The sequence below is a fragment of the Panthera uncia genome, chromosome B4 (assembly GCF_023721935.1).
Source record: "Panthera uncia isolate 11264 chromosome B4, Puncia_PCG_1.0, whole genome shotgun sequence".
Lineage (NCBI taxonomy): Eukaryota > Metazoa > Chordata > Mammalia > Carnivora > Felidae > Panthera > Panthera uncia.
The window spans coordinates 66569388-66589967 of NC_064809.1; the positions used below are offsets into that span (position 1 = coordinate 66569388).

The 20580-nt window shown below is 36.7% G+C and overlaps 1 protein-coding gene across 2 annotated transcripts in view; it reads left to right on the plus strand.

The window, feature by feature from the left end:
- The window catches only part of CNTN1 (contactin 1), a 364093-nt gene that overhangs the window by 199084 nt on the left and 144429 nt on the right, over positions 1–20580 (plus strand). For both annotated transcript variants that reach the window (XM_049625293.1, XM_049625294.1), the window contains 6 exons: positions 2214–2346; positions 5975–6147; positions 8799–8894; positions 11243–11449; positions 14733–14832; positions 14989–15170. In XM_049625293.1, coding sequence (XP_049481250.1) covers positions 2214–2346; positions 5975–6147; positions 8799–8894; positions 11243–11449; positions 14733–14832; positions 14989–15170 — 891 coding nt within the window. The remainder of the gene's footprint in view (positions 1–2213; positions 2347–5974; positions 6148–8798; positions 8895–11242; positions 11450–14732; positions 14833–14988; positions 15171–20580) is intronic.

The following is a 20580-nucleotide window of genomic DNA, read 5'->3' on the forward strand; positions in this document are numbered from 1 at the left end:
ATGGATATGCACAAGGTCATTTCTTTCAGAGATTGAAAAATCTAGAGCCTACATCCAAATGAAAGTCTCCAGTTATCACAGATTTGGAATTTACTCCTCATTTCCTCTGGTGTGTGGTTATATCCCAAAAGGCCAGGAAATACTGGGCATCATCAGGAAAATTATTAGAAGTGAAGCAGAAAACGTTATATGCATTTCTGGCTTTTTACAGCCTCAGGAAGAATATGGAACTAGACACTGCTCACAGCAGGACTTTCACAGTCATTAGCAGAGGGCTTCTGTGAATACCTTGCATTTGTGATCTTATTTATGGTTGTATTGGGCCTGAGGGCCTTGAGAACATATGCCCCTACTCTTTCCTTTCTTGTTTAAATGTTGACCATGTAAACCAAAACGTTTTTAAATGTTGATCATGTAAACCAAATAGCTTGCATAAAACAACAGTTTGGAGAAGTACATTGTTGGAACTAAATCTTAGTTTCTATCATTCCTCTGATTCTGATCCAGCAATTTGCTATCTGAAATAGAACGGTGATATGGAATGTAACTGAGGTCTATAAATTCTTGAATGGCAATTTCAGTAATTCCAACTAAAAATGAGTCATCTCCTTTTTAAAATATTTCAGGCAAGTTTAGAAAAATTGTTGCTTCATACTTAGAGAAACTAACTTGAGGATTTTATTAATCAGCTACAGGTACCAAATAGGTATTGATACAACGCTAATAACACTAGAACAGGAAGAGTGGATAAAGTGTGGCTTCTTGCTTTTAGAAATTTCATGAGCTGATATACAAATATATACATATACATATAATGATATATGCATAAGATGTACATAAGATGTATAAATTAAATTTTGAAAGGATTGGCAAATGTATGAGAAAGTTGGCAAAATCATTTATTGAATACTGACTGTGAGCCAGGTACACTGCTGTCTTATGTGCATTGTCTCAAAATAATTCTTGCAGTGTCTTAATGGGATAGATTTTATTATCCTCATTTTATGAAGGGTGATATTGAGGCTTGGAGAGTTTAAATAATTTTTCCAAAGACACTGTAAACACTACTGAGGCAAGATTTAAATAATATAATAAAACTACTCATTCAGGGAAGCTGGAACAAAGCTCTCATCTTCAAGGTTGTTTTTAGAGAAGACAAAAATGTCTCTGTGGCGTTCACCTTAAACTCTCTTAAAAAATAAATTGGAGGAGTGAACCATAGCTTTGCTCTAGCAGAGACATTTTAATGATCTTATGTAAGAATATCCTCCTTCCTAGCCACACATGCTAGTATTAATTCATATGGGGCATATGGCTCTTAGCTCTTCTCTGTAAGTGCTGCCATATTGATGTCATATGAGTAACTCTCTTCTCGTCTTCCTGCTGTGAAGCATCACTCTCCCCTTCCAGAGAAACAGCTGCTTCCCAACATGGGTATGCTTGTGATGAATTCTAAACCAGTTGGTCAGATCCCATATCCATGTAATTTGTTTATTGACTGTTCTAGATGTTCCTGAGTACAGGCATTGGTCACATGTGTAAAAAAAATAAAACAAAAAAGAAAAAGTGACTCAGGGAAGAGCCTAATTTCCCCAGAGCATCTACAAATTCATTCATTCTCTTATTAAAAAATCATTCAGCACCTATTGTGCTCCAGACTGCTTGACCGCTAGCTGAGAGATTATCGACACAGCCACCTGTTCCAAGCATTTGCAGTCTCGTGGAACAGACAATTGTATCAAGAATCACAGAAGGTGTGATTAAGTACCATAAGTTATGTGAGGAGTTATGAGAGCACAGATGAGGACCAACTGAGGCTAGGGGGGTGGCTTCCTGGAGGAACTAACTACTGTTGCATCATAAAGGACATTTTGAGTATTGATAGGAGGACAAAAATGAGATGATTAGTCTAGAAAGGGGAAAAAACATGTGGCAAAAGCTCAGAGGCATGAAAGCATGACTCATTTGAGGGACTATAAGTAGTTAAGCGTGACAACACTGGGTGCTTTGGGAGATGCAATGAGAGATGGGCAGAGAAGAATTTTGAATAAAGCACCTAAATGTTTCCTCAGAATTATGAAGGCAAATATCTTTGTTCAAATGGGAATGGAGATTCTGTGTTTCTGGCATTTTTTCCAAAATCTTTTTAAACATGTCCAAATTTTCTTTCACTTATAGCAACACAATGTAAAATAATTTTATTTTTCTTGTAGTTTCTGAGGAAGACAAAGGATTTGGACCAATTTTCGAAGAGCAGCCAATCAATACCATTTATCCAGAGGAATCACCAGAAGGAAAAGTTTCACTAAACTGTAGGGCACGAGCCAGCCCTTTCCCAGTTTACAAGTAATGTACCTCACTGCTCTTTTCATAGTGGCGTGTCAGACCAGATTATAGATCAACATCTGTGACCCTGTAATGATAGAAAAAAGTTATAATATAAGCCTGTTAACAAAATACAGGGATATTAACAAAAATATTGGCATACAAGTTATCAAAATAGAGTAGTTTAATGCCCAGATAATAAGTTTCCTTAAATATATGCAAATAATCCACTTACTATTTTCTGCACAGATAATGCCAATGCTTTTTGATATTATCCATTTAAAAATTTTGTAATGGTGATCATGGATTTAACCACATAAAAGGCTATGTGAAAATCATGCACAATTTAAATATACTCATTTGAGAATAAAATGTTCTTATATTCATTGACCTGGATAATGCATACTTACATATTATAGATGTTATTCCTGTATCAACTACATTTAGAGAGCTTGCATTTATAATCCTGAAAGCACCACTTTTTTCAGTAGTATCAAATCTATATTCCAGATAATACAGCAAATTTCTTAAATATCCCTGCCTATTAGACAGTTCATATAAATATATCTCCCTCTTTTTTCTGAGGTACATATTTATATTATAAAAAAAGAACAATGGGTTTTTCTGCTTCAGATGGTTCAGAAAAGTATACTAACAATTCCTAGCCTGATACAATGAATTAGATTAAAAAATCAACCTGACACCAATGGATTTGAATTTCACCTGCGAAATGGTTCCATGAAGACAAAGCAAGTGATTGATGGGGAAATTGGGACTTTAGTGCATTAATGTCAGTTAACTTAATTGAAGGTTGTCACTCAACAAGATTGATTTTCATAGTATTTTTTTCTCAGTAGAAAAACAACTGTCTATTGTTATAAAAAGTCGTTATCAAATTTCATTCTAATTGAATTTATTTTCTCTTGAGTTCAAGAGACTCTCTTAAGTCTCTGGGTTAAATTACAAAATTATTCTTAAAATAAAATATGAGTTTATATACAAAATCACCATCCCTTTGAAATTATTTTTATTGTTTCAATTTCATGCATGGGAGTACAAAATAAATAGACATTTTATAAATTATAAGTAATATGTTTGTTCTGAAAATATTTGATGAGCTAGACTTGTTTCTACCCTTAAGCCATACATAATAGGTGTTTATATACATAGTTATGGGCATGGAATAGTATAACTAATAGGGACTGTAGAGGAGATCTAACCCAAGCACATAGTTTTATAGGAAAGGAAGTTGAATCTTGAATATGTAAACTGACTTGCTTCAGAGTTAGTAATCACAGATCCAGGACTGAAACACAGGTGTTATGGCTTTCAAAGAAACATATAATTTTTTCAGTATGTGTCTATATAGATAGGTTGATAACATCTCAAATGCTATTTCAGTGATCTCAAAAGCTATTTTGGTGATGCTTATTTTGTGACACTTTGTCCTTGACACTCATACATGGAAACTTAGCAGATCAGTCTATGGGCTGAAATGGAGACACCATAACAGAAGAGATTGTTCTCAGATAGTGTTCTAGAAATGGGAGTTTCTTACTGTGTTCAACCCCTTCCCAACCCCACAGACACAGTAAGAAGCAAAACTTTGCATAACTGCAACTTAATACACATTGATTAACAACTCCCTTTTTTCTCTTCTCTCCAGTCTCTGGCATCCACCATTCTATACTTTGCTTCGCTAGTTTCACTATTATAGATACCTTACATAAGTAGATCTCATATTAAGCGTTCTTATCAAAATTTAAAATGTAAAAATAAGAGAGAAAGCTTTGCTTGACAAATATATCACCAACTCCCTTCCATAGGTTGTACCAGCACTGAATGCCTAGGATGAGTGTGGCCTCCTGACCTTGCACCTTAATATAGAGAGCTGGAAGGAGAAGTAGATGTTTAATTCTGTTATGAAGGCAGTCTGCATTTGACAACAAGAAAGAAAGAAAGAAAGAAAGAAAGAAAGAAAGAAAGAAAGAAAGAAAGGGGGGAAGGGAGGAAGAGAGGAGGGAAGGGAGGGAGGAAAGAAGGAAGGAAGAAAGAGAGGAAGGGAGGGAGGAAGAAAGGGAAGGAAAGAAAGAATTCAGCTCATGATGCAGCGTGTCTGAAAAGAACATTTGAAGTTTTTAAAATTTACTTAAAATTCAGAGCGAGCCATACTAACCTTGGTCATCATGCAATGTGTCATTCACACAGTAGTTTTATATTTATGGCATATTCCATGGTAATGTCTTATTCATGGCAACACCCTGAAAGGCACAGCAGGGAACCTTACCTTTTACTCATCAGCCTTGAAGCTTTCATCATCTTGCTTTGACCCCCAAAATAATAAGAATGCTAATTAAATTGCATTTAAAACTGTTTGAAAGGAGTTACAAGAATGGTGTGTATTCCTGAAAGTAAAGTAAACCAGTGAACCTACCCAAACGTAGCAAAACTTAATCATTATATAACCTAAAAGGCAGAATCAAATGTACTGGAGAAGAATTAATGCAATAAGCAAAAATTTGGAGTCATCATAGTGGAAAAACAAAATAAAATTGGAATTGCTCAACAAGGAAACCCATTGCCTTGGCAAGTGCTAAACAACTTGACAATGGATTGTTCAAGTAGGGCCAACATTGCCATCAAACTGGGGGGAAGGAAGATTTATTCATTGGGTTGGAATTTGGGAGGCTTTCAAAATGCAAAAGCCCAGTTTTCTGGGTTTGCTTTTAAATTACGTCCTATATTATAAAAGTTAAAACTAAAAATGTTCCAGTAATTTGATTTAATAAAAAGTATTCTAAAATGTTTAGGCTTTTTTTGGTAAGATTCTAACCCTAATTAGAAGTGTGCAAGGCAATGAGCCATGAGGACCCAGCCCACTAATTGACCATGGCTCTTGCCTGTGACATTGCTGAAGACATGAACCCTGATACAGAATGAGTATGTATATTACACAGATGGTCAGCTTAATTGAAAACTATTTTCTACATTTATTCTTCTCATAATCTCACCAAGGAAGTTAGATTCCTGTTTTTAGTCAATTTATTTATAACACAATCCCCTAAATACACCTGCAATTGTATATTGGCTTGGAAACAAAAGATCCAATTGATTTTTGCAATTTTCAAATTGTGTGATCGACCTCTAGTGGTCAGAATGTGACATTTATTCAGTAGAACCCTGACTTCAATTAGTTTTATTGAAAAATTATTTTGATATATAGAATCAGAAATTTATATTTTATTTTTTTACTAGAGTAATGCATTAATATTTTATGCAACACATCTGGATATGCATGAATCTTACTAGTACATAGATGATTATCATTTATAATCTATGTATATCTGCTAAGAAACCAATTAATGTAGCAAAATTCAGTGAAATATATGTCTCTGCAGATGTCTTATTAATAAAGAGAAAATGTTTCATGCACTTTAACATTTACCTTTATGTGCCTGATCTAAATCATAAATTATGAGCCCAGCGACCCAGAATTACAGGGTGTGAAGAAATACCATACCAAGTCATCTACTTAATCATCTGATTTCACATGGAGCCATACCCATATTATTTTAGAATGACATTGGCCCAGTATGCTATTTGCAGGCCTCATGACCTTTGATATGACATTTGTTTTTCTTTCTCATAGATGGAGAATGAATAATGGGGATATTGACCTGACAAGTGATCGGTACAGTATGGTAGGAGGAAACCTGGTTATCAACAACCCTGACAAACAGAAAGATGCTGGAATATATTACTGTTTGGCATCAAATAACTATGGGATGGTCAGAAGCACTGAAGCAACCCTGAGCTTTGGATGTAAGTGACTGTAACTTTAACATGGTCAAGTGTATTTAGGTGAAGTAAAAATTAGATGTCATCATAAGAGTCAATAAGAAAAATCAAGATGAAAAGAAAATGAAAGAAAGGATCCATAGATAAAGTGGATCTTATATGATCACATTTAAAACTGTGTGGAGAGGGGCGCCTGGGTGGCTCAGTCGGTTAAGCATCCTACTTTGGCTCAGGTCAAGATCTCACCTCTCATGAGTTTGAGCCCCATGTTGGGTTTTGTGCTGACAGCTCAGAGCCTGGAGCCTGCTTTAGATTCTGTGTCTCCCTCTCTCTCTGCTCACACTCTGTCTCTCTCTTTCTCTCTCAAAAATAAATGTAAAAAAAATTTTAAAAAAAGATTGTGGAGAGAAAATTTCAAGAGTGAAGCATCGTGAAACAAAGGCCATGTTCTGTGGGATTTTGAATAATTTTCTAAAAACTAGTTTCAGTGGAAGTGTCAAGCCATGTGTTCTCAATGGAAGCTTTTGGGGGCAGAAACCATCTTCGAAATTGTAACTAACAGTTTCTGTTCTCTAAAGTTCAACTCCACCTGACAGAATCTTAATCCATAGTACTTAATTTACCTTATTAAGAATACATTAAATTAAATTAATTAAATTATTTTAAGTTTAAAATATTCTCCTTATGGAGGCAGTTGTGAAAAAATACCTTCAGGAACCTTGTGCTAAACTTAAAGATAGAAGCTATTCTAGAAGAAAATTGCACATTGAAAGAGGGGTTGGGCTAGATGATCTCCAGTATGTGATTTTATAAGTTAGCACTTAAATCCTTTGCAAAATCAATTATAGGATGAAAACCATGTTTTTTTAATCAAAAAAAATTGTTATAATGTTTATTTATTTTGGAGATAGAGACAGAATACAAGCAGGGGAGGGGCAGAGAGAGAGACTGAGACAGATTCTCAGGGTCCAGGTACTAGCTGTCAGCACAGATCTCCATGCAGGGCTTGAACTCATGAACCGTGAGATCATGACCTGAGCCAAAGCCGGACGCTTAACCGACTGAGCCACCCAGGCACCCTGAAAACTATGTTTTAAGAGGACCCATGTGGCAGTGATTACCAGAGGGTGTGAACAATCAGACTCAATTAATGTGGCCACAGTTGGAATATAAATAATAAACCCAGTCCTTGAAGAAACAATAGAACAATTGCATTGCATTGAAGAAAAAGGAACCTAAATAATTTTTTAAAAGGAAAGTCAAGTCAAAGGGCAGAAACATTCTGCTTTCTTTAATAATGGAATGGGATCGGGGCGCCTGGGTGGCGCAGTCGGTTAAGCGTCCGACTTCAGCCAGGTCACGATCTCGCGGTCCGTGAGTTCGAGCCCCGCGTCAGGCTCTGGGCTGATGGCTCGGAGCCTGGAGCCTGTTTCTGATTCTGTGTCTCCCTCTCTCTCTGCCCCTCCCCCGTTCATGCTCTGTCTCTCTCTCTGTCCCAAAAATAAATAAAAAACGTTGAAAAAAAAAATTAAAAAAAAAATAATGGAATGGGATCAAGTAAAACCAATTTCAAGGTTGGGAGGAAGCATTTAAATAGTGACATTAAGTTATCATTGTTGAAATGTCAGCTAAGTATTTGAGGATGGGGTTGGCATTCAAGTGAGGCATCAGGATGAGAGATATATATCTGAAGGGCTCTCTGCAAAAAGGTAATAATTAGAATGATGACTTTTCTGAGATACAAATATATTCAGAGAGGTAACAGTTTGATTTTATAATTCACGTACTGAGAAGTAGGAGATGAGGCAGGGCTGAAACAGAATGAGCATGAGTAAAACAAATAAAGAATAAAATAGAGTATCATGAGGGGTGCCTGAGTGGCTTAGTTAGTTAACCATCTGACTTCAGCTCATGTCATGATCTCGTGGTCTGTGGTTCAAGCCCTGTGTTAACAGCTCAGAGCCTGGAGCTTGCTTCAGGTTCTGTGTCTCCCTCTCTCTCGGTCCCTCCCACACTCATGCTCTGTCTCTCCCCATCTCTCAAAAATGAATAAGTGTTAAAAATTTTTCAAAAATAATATAAAAAATAGAGTATCATGAAACTAAACAAAATGTGAATTCTAAGTAAACAGAAAAGAATGAAGATGAGACGAGACTAAGGAAAACTCAGAATTTGAAAAGGAGAAAAAGTTGGTGACTAGGATCCTGCCATTCATCCTGTTCCTTCACCCCCTTGGAGTCCTCCCCTTGGGAAGAGAAATAGACTTTTCAAATGAGTTTGGGACTCCAAGTCACTCCTCTTTACTTATTTGGTAGAATCCTGGTTTTGTCTGAGCCAATTGTATTTCCAGATGGAAATTACTTACTGAGATTGAAATTACCTTACTAAGATTCTACCTAAACTTGAAGCAAAGGTTGAGGATATTTGTAATCTTCAGGGTTGTTAGCACACTTACGTAGGCCGATACTAATATCCAGTTGCTGGAGTTCCTCACAGAAGTCTTTTAGAGTCTATGCAAATGCCAGCATATAAAAGCAGAATTGACTCGCACAGGCTCCACCAAAGCAACTGAGAAGTATCATATCCAAAAATGAGTTAGTAGGTAAAAGATATACTTTAATGAAAATCTCTATTGACTGGAGAGTGAATGTTTTCCTTTTTGCTTTCATAATTAGATCTTGACCCTTTCCTACCTGAGGAGCGTCCTGAGGTCAGAGTGAAAGAAGGGAAGGGAATGGTGCTTCTCTGTGATCCTCCCTACCATTTTCCAGGTAAACTAAGTTCCTCTGTGACTGTAAGCATCTGTGCAATGAATGCATCAGTTTTAATTTTCTTAACAATAATGGTACATTTATGATTAAATAAGACTCAATATTTGTCTAACCTTGTAATGTATCACTTAATAATGGTTATAGACTCTTCTAGGCTCTTTAGTCACTTGGCCCTAATTCCAAAGGTCTGGAATCATATTGGTTTATAAACAACATATATGTTAGATTATGCCCTTATTAACATTCTTGTTACACAGGAGAAAATATGATAGACTATTTACAAATTATTTTAAAAATAGAACAGTGCTGGTCAGTCATTTCATTAAAAGTATTATATCTATAGTATACTGTGAATTATATAAATGCTTGAAAAGGATAAAGACATAATAAATTACTAATCTTTTTAGGGAATCTATCTGCAAGAATAATCATCCAATTTAGAAAGGGGTTAAATTGTCATCTGTAACAAGATTCAGCCTTTGAATACAGGTTTTCTGTGCTTTGATATGGCTAAAAGAGAAGCCACCAAGTGCTAATTAAAAGATGAACACTTTATATACTTTCATTAATTTTCATTTGCTTTTTTTATAAAATATCTTCTTGAAACAATATATAAACACTACTTTTCACAGTGGAAAAAAAACAATGTTTTATATTCTAATATTATGGCATAAATTTGTCTTTAAAGACCTTCATAGAGAATATATTCTATTACAATTATATGTATATCAAGTCTGGTTGTTTATATACCAAATATCAGTAGTTTTCTCTCTAATAAAACAGGAGAAATACTATTAAATGCTAAATATAGGAAGAACATAGAATTCAAAATGATGTAACAACCTTCCTATGAGAGAGTAATCTTTTACTATGAAGAACTGCTAAAACTACGGGGAAAAAATCCCCTGATCTCCATAGCATTTCCCACAAACAAAGGTAATGATCATAAATAGCCAATGACTACATTTGACTACATTCAGCACTGGATGGGCTTCATTTAACCACTCATTCATTCAACAAATCTCTTGTGAGCACCTGTTATACAATTACGTGTGCCAAGCACTGTGTATGCCGCAAGAATACCTATTTGAGTAAAACAGAAAAATCCACTTGCCCTCAGGGATTTGCTACAGGAAGAGACAGCCAACAGACAAGATCCATAGTTAACAGGTATAGCTTTTCCAAGATTCCATTTGAACTACATTCCTACCAAGATATTGGTAGTAGGTAAGCTCCAGGGTGGAAAATTAATTCAGGGAAGGGAAAGAGTAAGTGTTAAAGGGATAGCTGAACTCTTATAAGGGACATTGCTGTGAAGGTAACTTTGAATAAAGCCCTGAAGGAAATGAAGAAGCTAACAGTGCAGATGTCTGAGATAAGGGCATACCAGGCGGATGCAGCAGCAGGAACAAGGGGTGAGATGGGACTATGGAGGGAGATCAAGGAAGTCAGGGTGACTGAAATAGACCGAATGAGGTAGAAGGTAGTAAGAAATGAAATTGGAGAGATACAAGAGCTGTATCACATGGGACCTTATAATTCATAGTGATTACACTGGCTTTAACTAGAGTGAGATTTACATTGGAGGGCTTAGACCAGAGAAGTCCAATGACATTGCTTAAGTTATAGAAAGATGAGTCTGGCTGCTGTTTTAAGAAAAGACTTAATGGAGGGGCACCTGGGTGGCTCAGTCGGTTAAGCGGCCGACTTCGGCTCAGGTCGTGATCTCGAGGTCCGTGAGTTCGAGCCCCGTGTCGGGCTCTGTGCTGACTGCTCGGAGCCTGGAGCCTGTTTCAGATACTGTGTCTCCCTCTCTCTGCCCCTCCCCCGTTCACGCTCTGTCTCTCTCTCTTTCAAAAATAAATAAACTTTAAAAAAAAAAAAAAGACTTAATGGAAATTCATTTCTAAGTCTGTTATTCAAAGTAGGAGTGCAAAAGGAAAAAGATATAAAGACACAGTGTGGTTAACAATCTTCATTTTATTTTTAAAATGCATTAAGGAAGATGGGTCATGAAATTTTGGAATTTCCTATATTAATGCAGGGTCTGATTCTACTTACCAATCATGAAATTCTAAGCAAAACATTTAACCTCTCTGAGTCTCATTTAGCCTATCAGTGAAATCGAAGTAAGAATATTAATAGTCCATACAATACTTGAGAGAGAAAGAGAGATACCATTGCTTATCGCCATGCTTATATTTACTCAAAAAAATATGGTAGCTTTTGGAAAAAGCACTGTTTGTCTTGGCTTACATCCAACATTTGTTCTGCAATAGCCTAGTTTAGATAATGCCTTAGCTTACTGCTAGAAAACAACAGTTTTAAGAGACAATATTTTCTTCCAGATGACCTTAGCTACCGCTGGCTTCTAAATGAATTTCCTGTATTTATCACAATGGATAAACGAAGATTTGTGTCTCAGACAAATGGAAATCTCTACATTGCAAATGTCGAGGCATCAGACAAAGGCAATTATTCCTGCTTTGTATCCAGTCCTTCTATTACAAAGAGTGTGTTCAGCAAATTTATCCCACTCATTCCACTACCTGAACGTAAGTATTTTGTTACACACTATTTTTGCAGATTGTCTGCTTATGGAGTACTTACAATATGAAAAGAAATATCCAGTGGGAAGACTTGTTGGCTGCCCAGTCAGGGCAAACAGAAGATACACAAACAGAAGACTTTGAAAGTCTTGGTCATTACTTAGTTTTTCTGATGGAGATTTACATGTTAAAAGTGCCCTAAGATGGCAGAGAATGTGTAGGGACTGATTCATTAGCCTAATACCCATATATTGGTTACAGTGGGAATCACTGACCTCTGCTTTTATTCTCATGTCCATTCAAAGCTTTTAGTAACTTAATGAAAGAGAACAAATGATTAGATCAAAACAAGCTCTAGTGATTATAGAATTAGGAAATAAATGCAGTTTTATTACTTTGATATTTTAAGGAACTATTTACATGAAGCAAATCAGTGTATGTATTGCCTTTATGCTATAAGTAAGTAGCATGGGGTATCACTATCATGATGCCATAATTGATGATCACTGACAGACCTGAATGGCATTTCCAAGATTCTAGTTGAACAGCATTCCTTATTTTAATGCATCACTTCCTAAGAAAATCAGACTCCAACATATTTGCTTACTTCCCATTGTTTTTATCATAGTCCTCCTGTTACCACTCACATCAGTGAGTTCAGGCTTCTGAAGAAATACTGGGAATTGTTGTTCACAGACCTAGGCTTGGTTCCTGCCTCTATTCTAAATAAGAAATGGGGAAGATGTCATCATATCACTGTGGCTGCATTTTTTCTACTCAAGATTGTGGTCACGTAGTTGGTATTCAATAAATATTTTTTGACTTCTGGCTCTTTTTTCTCTCCACAATCTTGGAGATACTTGAGATCTACTACCTCATAGAATCATAAGGAGCCAGCATGTAAAAACTTCTATAGGTTTCTTTCTTATTCTACCCCAAAAGTTCATCTCATCTATTTATTTCTTACTAGCATCTCTGTGGAAGAAGTGTTTCTCTTCCTGTTCTAGCTAATTCTTCCAGTTGCACTAGTTCATTTACCATTTGATTCATTTAGAGACTTCACTATATCATTTAATTCCTGCTTTTTTTTTCAGAATCTTTATTCTCCATTCATTTCCCTCTGTGCATTCTTTTGTATTAACTGCAAACCATCTTGACAATTTCTTATTTGCTAAATCCAAAGTATACTTTTCAGTTCTGAATTTGTATGAACTTTGACACTGTTGATCTCCTATGCTTCTCTTGAACTCTTCTTTCTTTTCCTAATTTTCCCAGCTCCTTCCCTCCCGTTATCTTCCACCTGCCTCTCTGACAAATTCTATGCAGTACCCTTCCCCAGATCTTCCTCCTTCTTATATTTCTCTCTAATCTTTTTTCAGATATTCTTACCAATTTATGCCTTTCGACAGCAGCACTATGGAGATGAGTCCACATTCTTATATCTAAAACTTTTCTCTTTGTTTAGGACTTAATTCTACCTACCTCCTAGGGTTGTCATACAGAATGTTTTTGAGAATGTTAAGTTCAAAATGTTCCAGACACATCTGTCATCTCATGTCTAAAACTTCTAGTGTTCTTCATCTTGTTTGGTGGTATTGTCATATCTCTACTATCTCAGAATAGCATTTTTAATCATCAAGTCCTGTCCTCTCCTCATCCTCCAGATAGCTAATTCAGTGGTCTGCAGCTAGTATGTAAGCACTTGGGAGGTTTGCGGAAATGTACAACCCAGAAATACTAATTCAGCAGGTCTGGGATGTGACCCAGGAATTTGTAGGTTCAGTAAGCATCCCCAGTGATTACAATGAATTGGATCTTTTATCTATGGGTTGTGAAAACATTGACCCAAAGAGCAGTCCTGTTGATTCTGCCTCTGAAAGACAGCTTTGACCAGTTCTTTCCTTTTTATTCCTACTGCTCAAGTCCTCATCTGTTTTGCCTGAAGTAATGACAAAGCCTTCCTTAGATACTCTTCTAAAATTCTCTTCTCCATGTTCCATTCTTTAAAACTTCCAACAAGATTTTCTACTTAAACCAAAGGTGATATTCATATAAATTCTCTTTCCCAAACGCACTGGCAGTTAATCACCAAGGAAATTATTCTCAAAATGTTTAATGTCACAGTTTCAAGCCTTCTAGATAATAGATTCAAGCTCATCTTCAACACATATATTTTGTGAATTCCTACACTTAAAAAAAAAATTCCCTGCATACTCCTGAAACTTTGTTTTAATATGTTGTTTCCTCAACCCGAACTGGTCTAGTGAATTCAAATACTCTTCTTGCCTGAAATTCCCATAGGCCCTGCATAATCAACCATCCTCCTTAGCTGCCACCCTTTCAGACCACTTATTTTTGTTTTGACTTGTATTTTCAGTCATTGTGTATCTATTTGTCTCTCTAGTATCAATGAAGTGCAAAGTACCATTCATACTATAATCTTAAACCATGCATTTTGCCTTTCTGAGCCTGTTTCTGTGACTGTAAGATTGAGGGAATAAAGCATCTCTCAGTACAGATGTGCTCAATACATTCAATAAGGTAACTATATTGATAAGCACAGTGTTGTCTGAATAAACACTTTTCTTCGTTCCCTCTCTCCTTCCCTCTTTTCAACTTATTTCCCTTTTGCCATATGCATGTCTTTCTTCTTTTCTCCCTCTTTTGTCGCCTGGCCTCTTTCTTTTACACTCTTCTCTCTTCCTTCTACCCTTCTCCCTCATGTCCCTTGTCCTTTCTCTTCCTTTCTGAGTCTCATTTAGTGCCTGGCACAGTGTTTACACATTTTTGATGCTCTTTAAGACTTCTTAAAAAAATTTTTTTTATATTTATTTTTGAGACTGGGAGAGACAGAGCATGAACAGGGGTGGGTCAGAGAGAGGGAGACACAGAATCCGAAACAGGCTCCAGGCTCTGAGCTGTCAGCACAGAACCCAATACGGGGCTTGAACTCACAGACTGCGAGATCATGACCTGAGCCGAAGTCGGCCACTTAACTGACTGCGCCACCCAGGCGCCCCTTGAAAAATTTTTTTAGTGAATTGAGTAAAATTAGTTACACAGCTTGAGAATGAGTCAATATGATTGGAAATGCTAGATGAAATTTATGCTGTATACATACTTTGCATAAACAAATACGTCTATGCATTGTGATATGGTCAGATAGTTCCCAGTACTTGAGAAATGTCTTCCATACTGAAGTAATTCTATCAAAATTACAATATTGAAAAAAAAACTCTTTTCATTCTGCCTAATAATTAGTGGATATTTGTATTTTTCTTGATATTAGGAACAACAAAACCATATCCTGCTGATATCGTAGTTCAGTTCAAGGACATTTATGCATTGATGGGCCAAAATGTGACATTAGAGTGTTTTGCGCTTGGCAAGTAAGTATACTTATATTTTTTATTAACATATATAGAAATATATTAATTTTTGTACCATTTAGGAAATAAATGATGTAAGTGTTTAGCTATAGAGAAACAAAGTAATTTACTTTGAAATGTTGTGGACCCTTAGCTTTTGTTATCTCCTATTTAAAGTCCCGTTCCTGATATCCGATGGCGGAAGGTCCTAGAACCAATGCCAAGTACTGCTGAGATCAGCACCTCTGGGGCTGTCCTCAAGATCTTCAATATTCAGCTAGAAGATGAAGGCACATATGAATGTGAGGCTGAGAACAATAGAGGAAAGGATAAACACCAGGCAAGAATTTATGTTCAAGGTAGACATGTTATTTTAATTTTCTGTAAATTGCATCAGTATCTTATTTATAGCCATTTCCATACTTGAAAAGCTAGTATATAATAGTTTAAAAACAGTGATGTATCTTATATTATGCAAAAAGGTGAAATATTTATCCATCTAATGAAGTCACAAATATGGCTTAAAAAAGTTATAAACTTCTATTAGCATCATACTAACACCAATGGATTCATAGTAGTGTTCTTGATAATTTTCTGAAAATACAATTGATGTAACTTGTTGACTCCCTTCCTTGTTCTTTTTTTTTCCCCAATACCTTTTTATTTGTAGAAGAAACTATGCATTATGACTCAGGCTAAGCCACTGACTTGCAAACTCAAGTATGCTTCAAAATCACCTGGAGGGCTTGTTAAAACACAGATTGCTGGTTCCCAGAGTTTCTGAGTTAGAAAGTTCTATTTAGGGCCCATGAATCTGTATTTCTAACAAGTTCCTAAAAGATGCTAATGCTACCAGACCAGGAGCCACAGTTTGAGAACCTCCTTTTTCCAAAAGAGGAAAAAAAATTTTTTTGAAGCAGTTTTCTTGGTCAAGTGTTTGATTCAGACACACACACACACACCCACCCACCCACACACACACACACACACACACACACTTACATTTAGGGGGATAGAATGTTGTGTTTCAGGGACCACTTGAAACTTTTCAGGCTGAAATCATTTCTGTATTATTGTACAACATAAAACTTAAAGATCACAACTAAGCAAATATCTAAGGTTTCAGTAAGCCCATTCATTTAAAGGATAAGCATCCATTGAGTGTCTACTCAGAGACACACACTATGACAGGAACAAGTGGAACTAGATAAGAGAAATACTCTCTCTGTCCTCTGTCCAGGATTCATACTGTTTTCATACTATATACAAACCTCTACATTTATACCAGTATACACAAGCAAATGAACATATGCCTCCATACACATGTGAGAACCAAACTGTGATATCAGAATGGGGAAGGGGCATTGTGGCTCCTACCCAGACCCAGGCCTCTGTCTATACAGGGATGAAGTAAGTGCCTCCAATGACTTAACACATGAAGTCTCACCACCACCATCCCATAGAATTCACCAGGATTAGGCTCTTTTTGCCTTTACCCTGTTAATTCCATTTGGCACAGAAAGCCACGCACTCCAGGCCTCCCTTATCATCTGAACTTAACACCTACACAGCTCTGCACATGTCCTTCTCAGTCTCCATCTCATCCCCATCCCTAACTTCTGAAACCTTTGTACCATACTTTCTACAACACACAGGCTGCTATCATCGCAATCCCCTATATTCTCAACTTCTCTATAACTTCTACTCTGAACTTCTCACTTAACGAAAACATGGTTCTCCCTTAAAGACACTGCTTCCCCTGTAATCCTCTCAGGCAGTGGCTAATTTTCTTCCACAGCTCTCATTCCCTTTGGCTTGCAGTATACCTGCTCTTCTTGTTCCATCTCTTTTCCTTTAAATGTCCAGTTAACTATCTGTCAGGACAAACCCCCTCATTTCTCTAAGGATTTTGCTCTTGGCAGCTCTTACAAACCAGGCACTACTCTTTACATTCTTAGTGACATCAAAATCAACTTAGACTATGATTATCTTTAGTAGTTTGGCCTCTCAGTTCTATTGAACTCCTCTTCCCTAATGATCCGTTCCCATGGCCACACTTCAGACCTCAATGTTACCAAAAAGTACAATCCCTTTATTTTTTTAATGTTTATTTATTTTTAGATAGGGGTGTGGGTACAGAGAGGGAGAGAGAGAGAGAATCCCAAGCAGGCTATACATTCAGCATGGACCCGATACGGGGCTTAATCTCATGGTCAACTGTGAGATCATGACCTGAGCCAAAATCAAGAGTTAGACACCTAAGTAACTGAGCCATCCAGATGCCCCCCTCCAAATTACAATCCCTTTATAATCTCAATTTCACACATTTCTTTCAAACCACTATCTCCTATCTTTCTAGTTCAGTCTCTCTAATACCCTTGGACTCTACCAGGAACTGTAACCAATTAATCTAGCCACGGTTTAACATTCTTTCACTTCCTCTAACCTCTACCCACCTCTTCCCTAAACCTGTGATCATTCATAACTGTTCCCCTGCACTCCTCCACAATGCACTCACCACCTTCTGTTTTGTCTTACTACATTTGTAAAAGGCCAACCCCGGAAAAATCGAGGTTTTTGCCTACAGTGCCTGAACCAGGAGCTAGAATATGACTTGAGATAAACATCACCATACTTATTAGAGCATTTTAAATTATTCATCATTAACTTCAAGTGGGCCCTTGGTGCTGCCTGGCAATTATATTTTACTTCCACAGGCCCACTTACTCTTGCAGTCCCTTAGATGACCTACTCATGCCTTCACAGTTTACTTCAAACCCTAACACCTCCTCCTTCAACCTTACTCTCAGCTGATAACTTGGCTTCTTCTTTCACTGAGAAAATGAAAGGTCAAGTTAGAACTTCCACAGGCTCCCACCCCACATCTATCCAATACCTTTACCCATATCTCATTGCTATGGATTCAGCTGCTATCTGAGGCCGACACCTCTACTCTGTGCTTGATTGTACTCTCCTACTTCCTTAAGGCTGTTGTTCCAGCAATTCCCTCTCCGGCGAAAGTAATCATTTTTTTCAATGGATCATTCTCATCAGTGTATAGTGGTCTTGTTTCCTACTTCTTTAAAATATTTTTAACTCTGGCTGCTGCTCCATTCCCCTTCTTCTTGTCTCCCTGACAGATTTGGCTATACTTTCTAAATATGCTGTGGTCAATTTTTCTTCTTTTTAAAATTCACTCTTGTTTGAGTCTCATACCTACCTCCCTGCTGGAATCTTGTCTTGATCACCAATGACGTCATGTTGCTGAAGCAAATGGCCACTTCGCAGCTGTGTATTACCTGATCCAGCAGCAACAGACGCCCCTGCTGACTGTGCTGTCCTCCACTGTCCGCTCTCTGTGCTTCGCATCTGGGATCCATACTTTGCTAACATCCTTATGCACCACTTGCATTCTTCTCCTCAATCCATATGCCCTTCGAACATGGGAGCAAGCAGGGTTTGTCTCTGAAAATCTTCTCTATTTCCTCACAACCTTGGTGATTTCATCTATGATCATGGCTTTAATTAGGCTCTAGCACCTGAAAATTCTGACCCAGATACTTTCTTGGAACCCTAGACTTGTATATTCAGTACCCCAACAAAATTCACTTGATACATATCAAGTATACATAGGTGACCTCCAGAAGACAGAAAAATTCTGGTTAGAGTCTTACATTATATTTTTTAAATAAAGCTGGCATTCTACCAGGTTTCTAGTGCTTATAGATCTGTTTTTATTCAGTGTACTAAGAAAACTACGATCCAGGTTCTTAGCCGAGTAGAGTTCTAAACTATATAATGTCTAATTCTTTAGAAGAATCAAGGTGACAGCAGATATTTGTAAGGGAATCTTATTAAGGGAACTATTATTGTTCCTTTACTAATGAAACACTCAGTTTTTATCTTTTGGTGTAATCAAACAACCAGTTTACAAAATTAAATCATAGTCAAGCTGATTCCATTATTTATTCTTATTGTATTTTTTAATGTGATATCTTGTGTGTTAGAGTCCAAGGCATGAAAGGTGCTCATATTCCTGTTTTATGTATTGCCAAGATTGTCTAAAAAATAAAACCTCTCTCAATTAACATTCTCATCAATATTTAATTTTTATAACTGTCTACATATGTTACCAAAATGTAATGATAAGTGAAAATATACTAATCAGATTATTGTGTTATAAATACACACACGCACATAATCTTGATGGGATTATATCTAGTTAGATCATAAAAATGTTTTATACTCTTTATTATTTATATGTATTAAATACTTTCTATAAGACATGTATATTATTTTGTCATAAAATTAATATATCAAAGTTTTCTTTTTTAAAGAAAATAAAATACTCTCCTCCACTCACAATTAATTCTCTATTCCTACCTCCTTTATTTTATATCAATTAATTTGCCTACAGTTATTTATTTATTTATTTATTTATTTATTTATTTATTTATTTATGAGAGAGAAAGAGGGAGCACAAGTGGGGGGTGGCAGACAGAGAAGGGAACACAAAATCTGAAGCAGGCTGTGTCCTGACAACAGAGAGTCCAATGTGGGGCTTGAATTCACAAACCGTGAGATCATGACCTGAGCCAAAGTCAGAGGCTTAACCAACTGAGCCACCCAGGCACCCCTACGTACATTTATTGAAACTATTTAACTTAAATACTCAAAAAAATGTCATAGTGTCCATTTGCTTGCTCTCTAGAAATATTTACTTGTGGTATGGGAAATACTTAGCAGTTTTCTTTAGCTACCAGATCAGATGAAATGATGAAGCTGAAATTAATTTCACTAAAGCATGGATTTCACCAATTATAGCTCTTGTATATGGTTTCTAATATTGAAAGAGTAATTATGTGATCAAGGCATTTTTTCTAATCCTACAGTAAAATGTGACAGTGGCCACTAGGTGAAAGGTACATCAAAAGGAGGACACCTGAGGAAGTGGAAAAAATTTTGATTCTTTATTCCAAAAGAAAATACTTAGTGTCGTACTCAATGAAGCCATAATTTTAAAAAAAAAATTTAATGTTTATTTATTTTTGAGAAAAAGAGAGTGAGCAGGGGAGGGGCAGAGAGAGAGGGAGACACAGAATCTGAAGCAGGCTCCAGGCTCTGAGCTGTCAGCACAGAGCCTGATGTGGGGCTTGAACTCACAGACAACGAGATCATGACCTGAGCCAAAGTTGGACACTTGACCAACTGAGCTACCCAAGTGCCCCAAAACATAATTTTTTAAAAATGTTACAGGTGAGAATTTTTTTTAATTTTATTTTTTAATTTACATCCAAATTAGCATATAGTGCAACCATGATTTCAGGAGTAGATTCCTTAATGCCCCTTACCCATTTAGCTCATCCCCCCTCCTGCAGGAGAGAAATTTTTAATTTTTTAATATTCATTTTTGAGAGAGAGAGAGAGAGTGAGACAGAGTGTGAGCAGGGGAAGGGCAGAGAGAGAGAAAGACACAGAATCTGAAGCAGGTACCGGGCTCCGAGCTCTGAGCTGTCAGCCCAGAACCTGATATGGAGCTTGAACTCACAAACCGTGGGATCATGACCTGAGCAGAAGGCAGATGCTTAACCAAGTGAGCAACCCAGTTGCCCCAAGACATAATTTTTTAAAACCTTAATTGTCATTTTGAAAGATTTAAGTTATAAGAAAAGGTAAATTACTGTAGTGTTACTCATGAATTAGCTTTCTAACAACACATGGTTCACATATAGGAAAATAATTATGAATTGATTATAGTTACTTCATGTT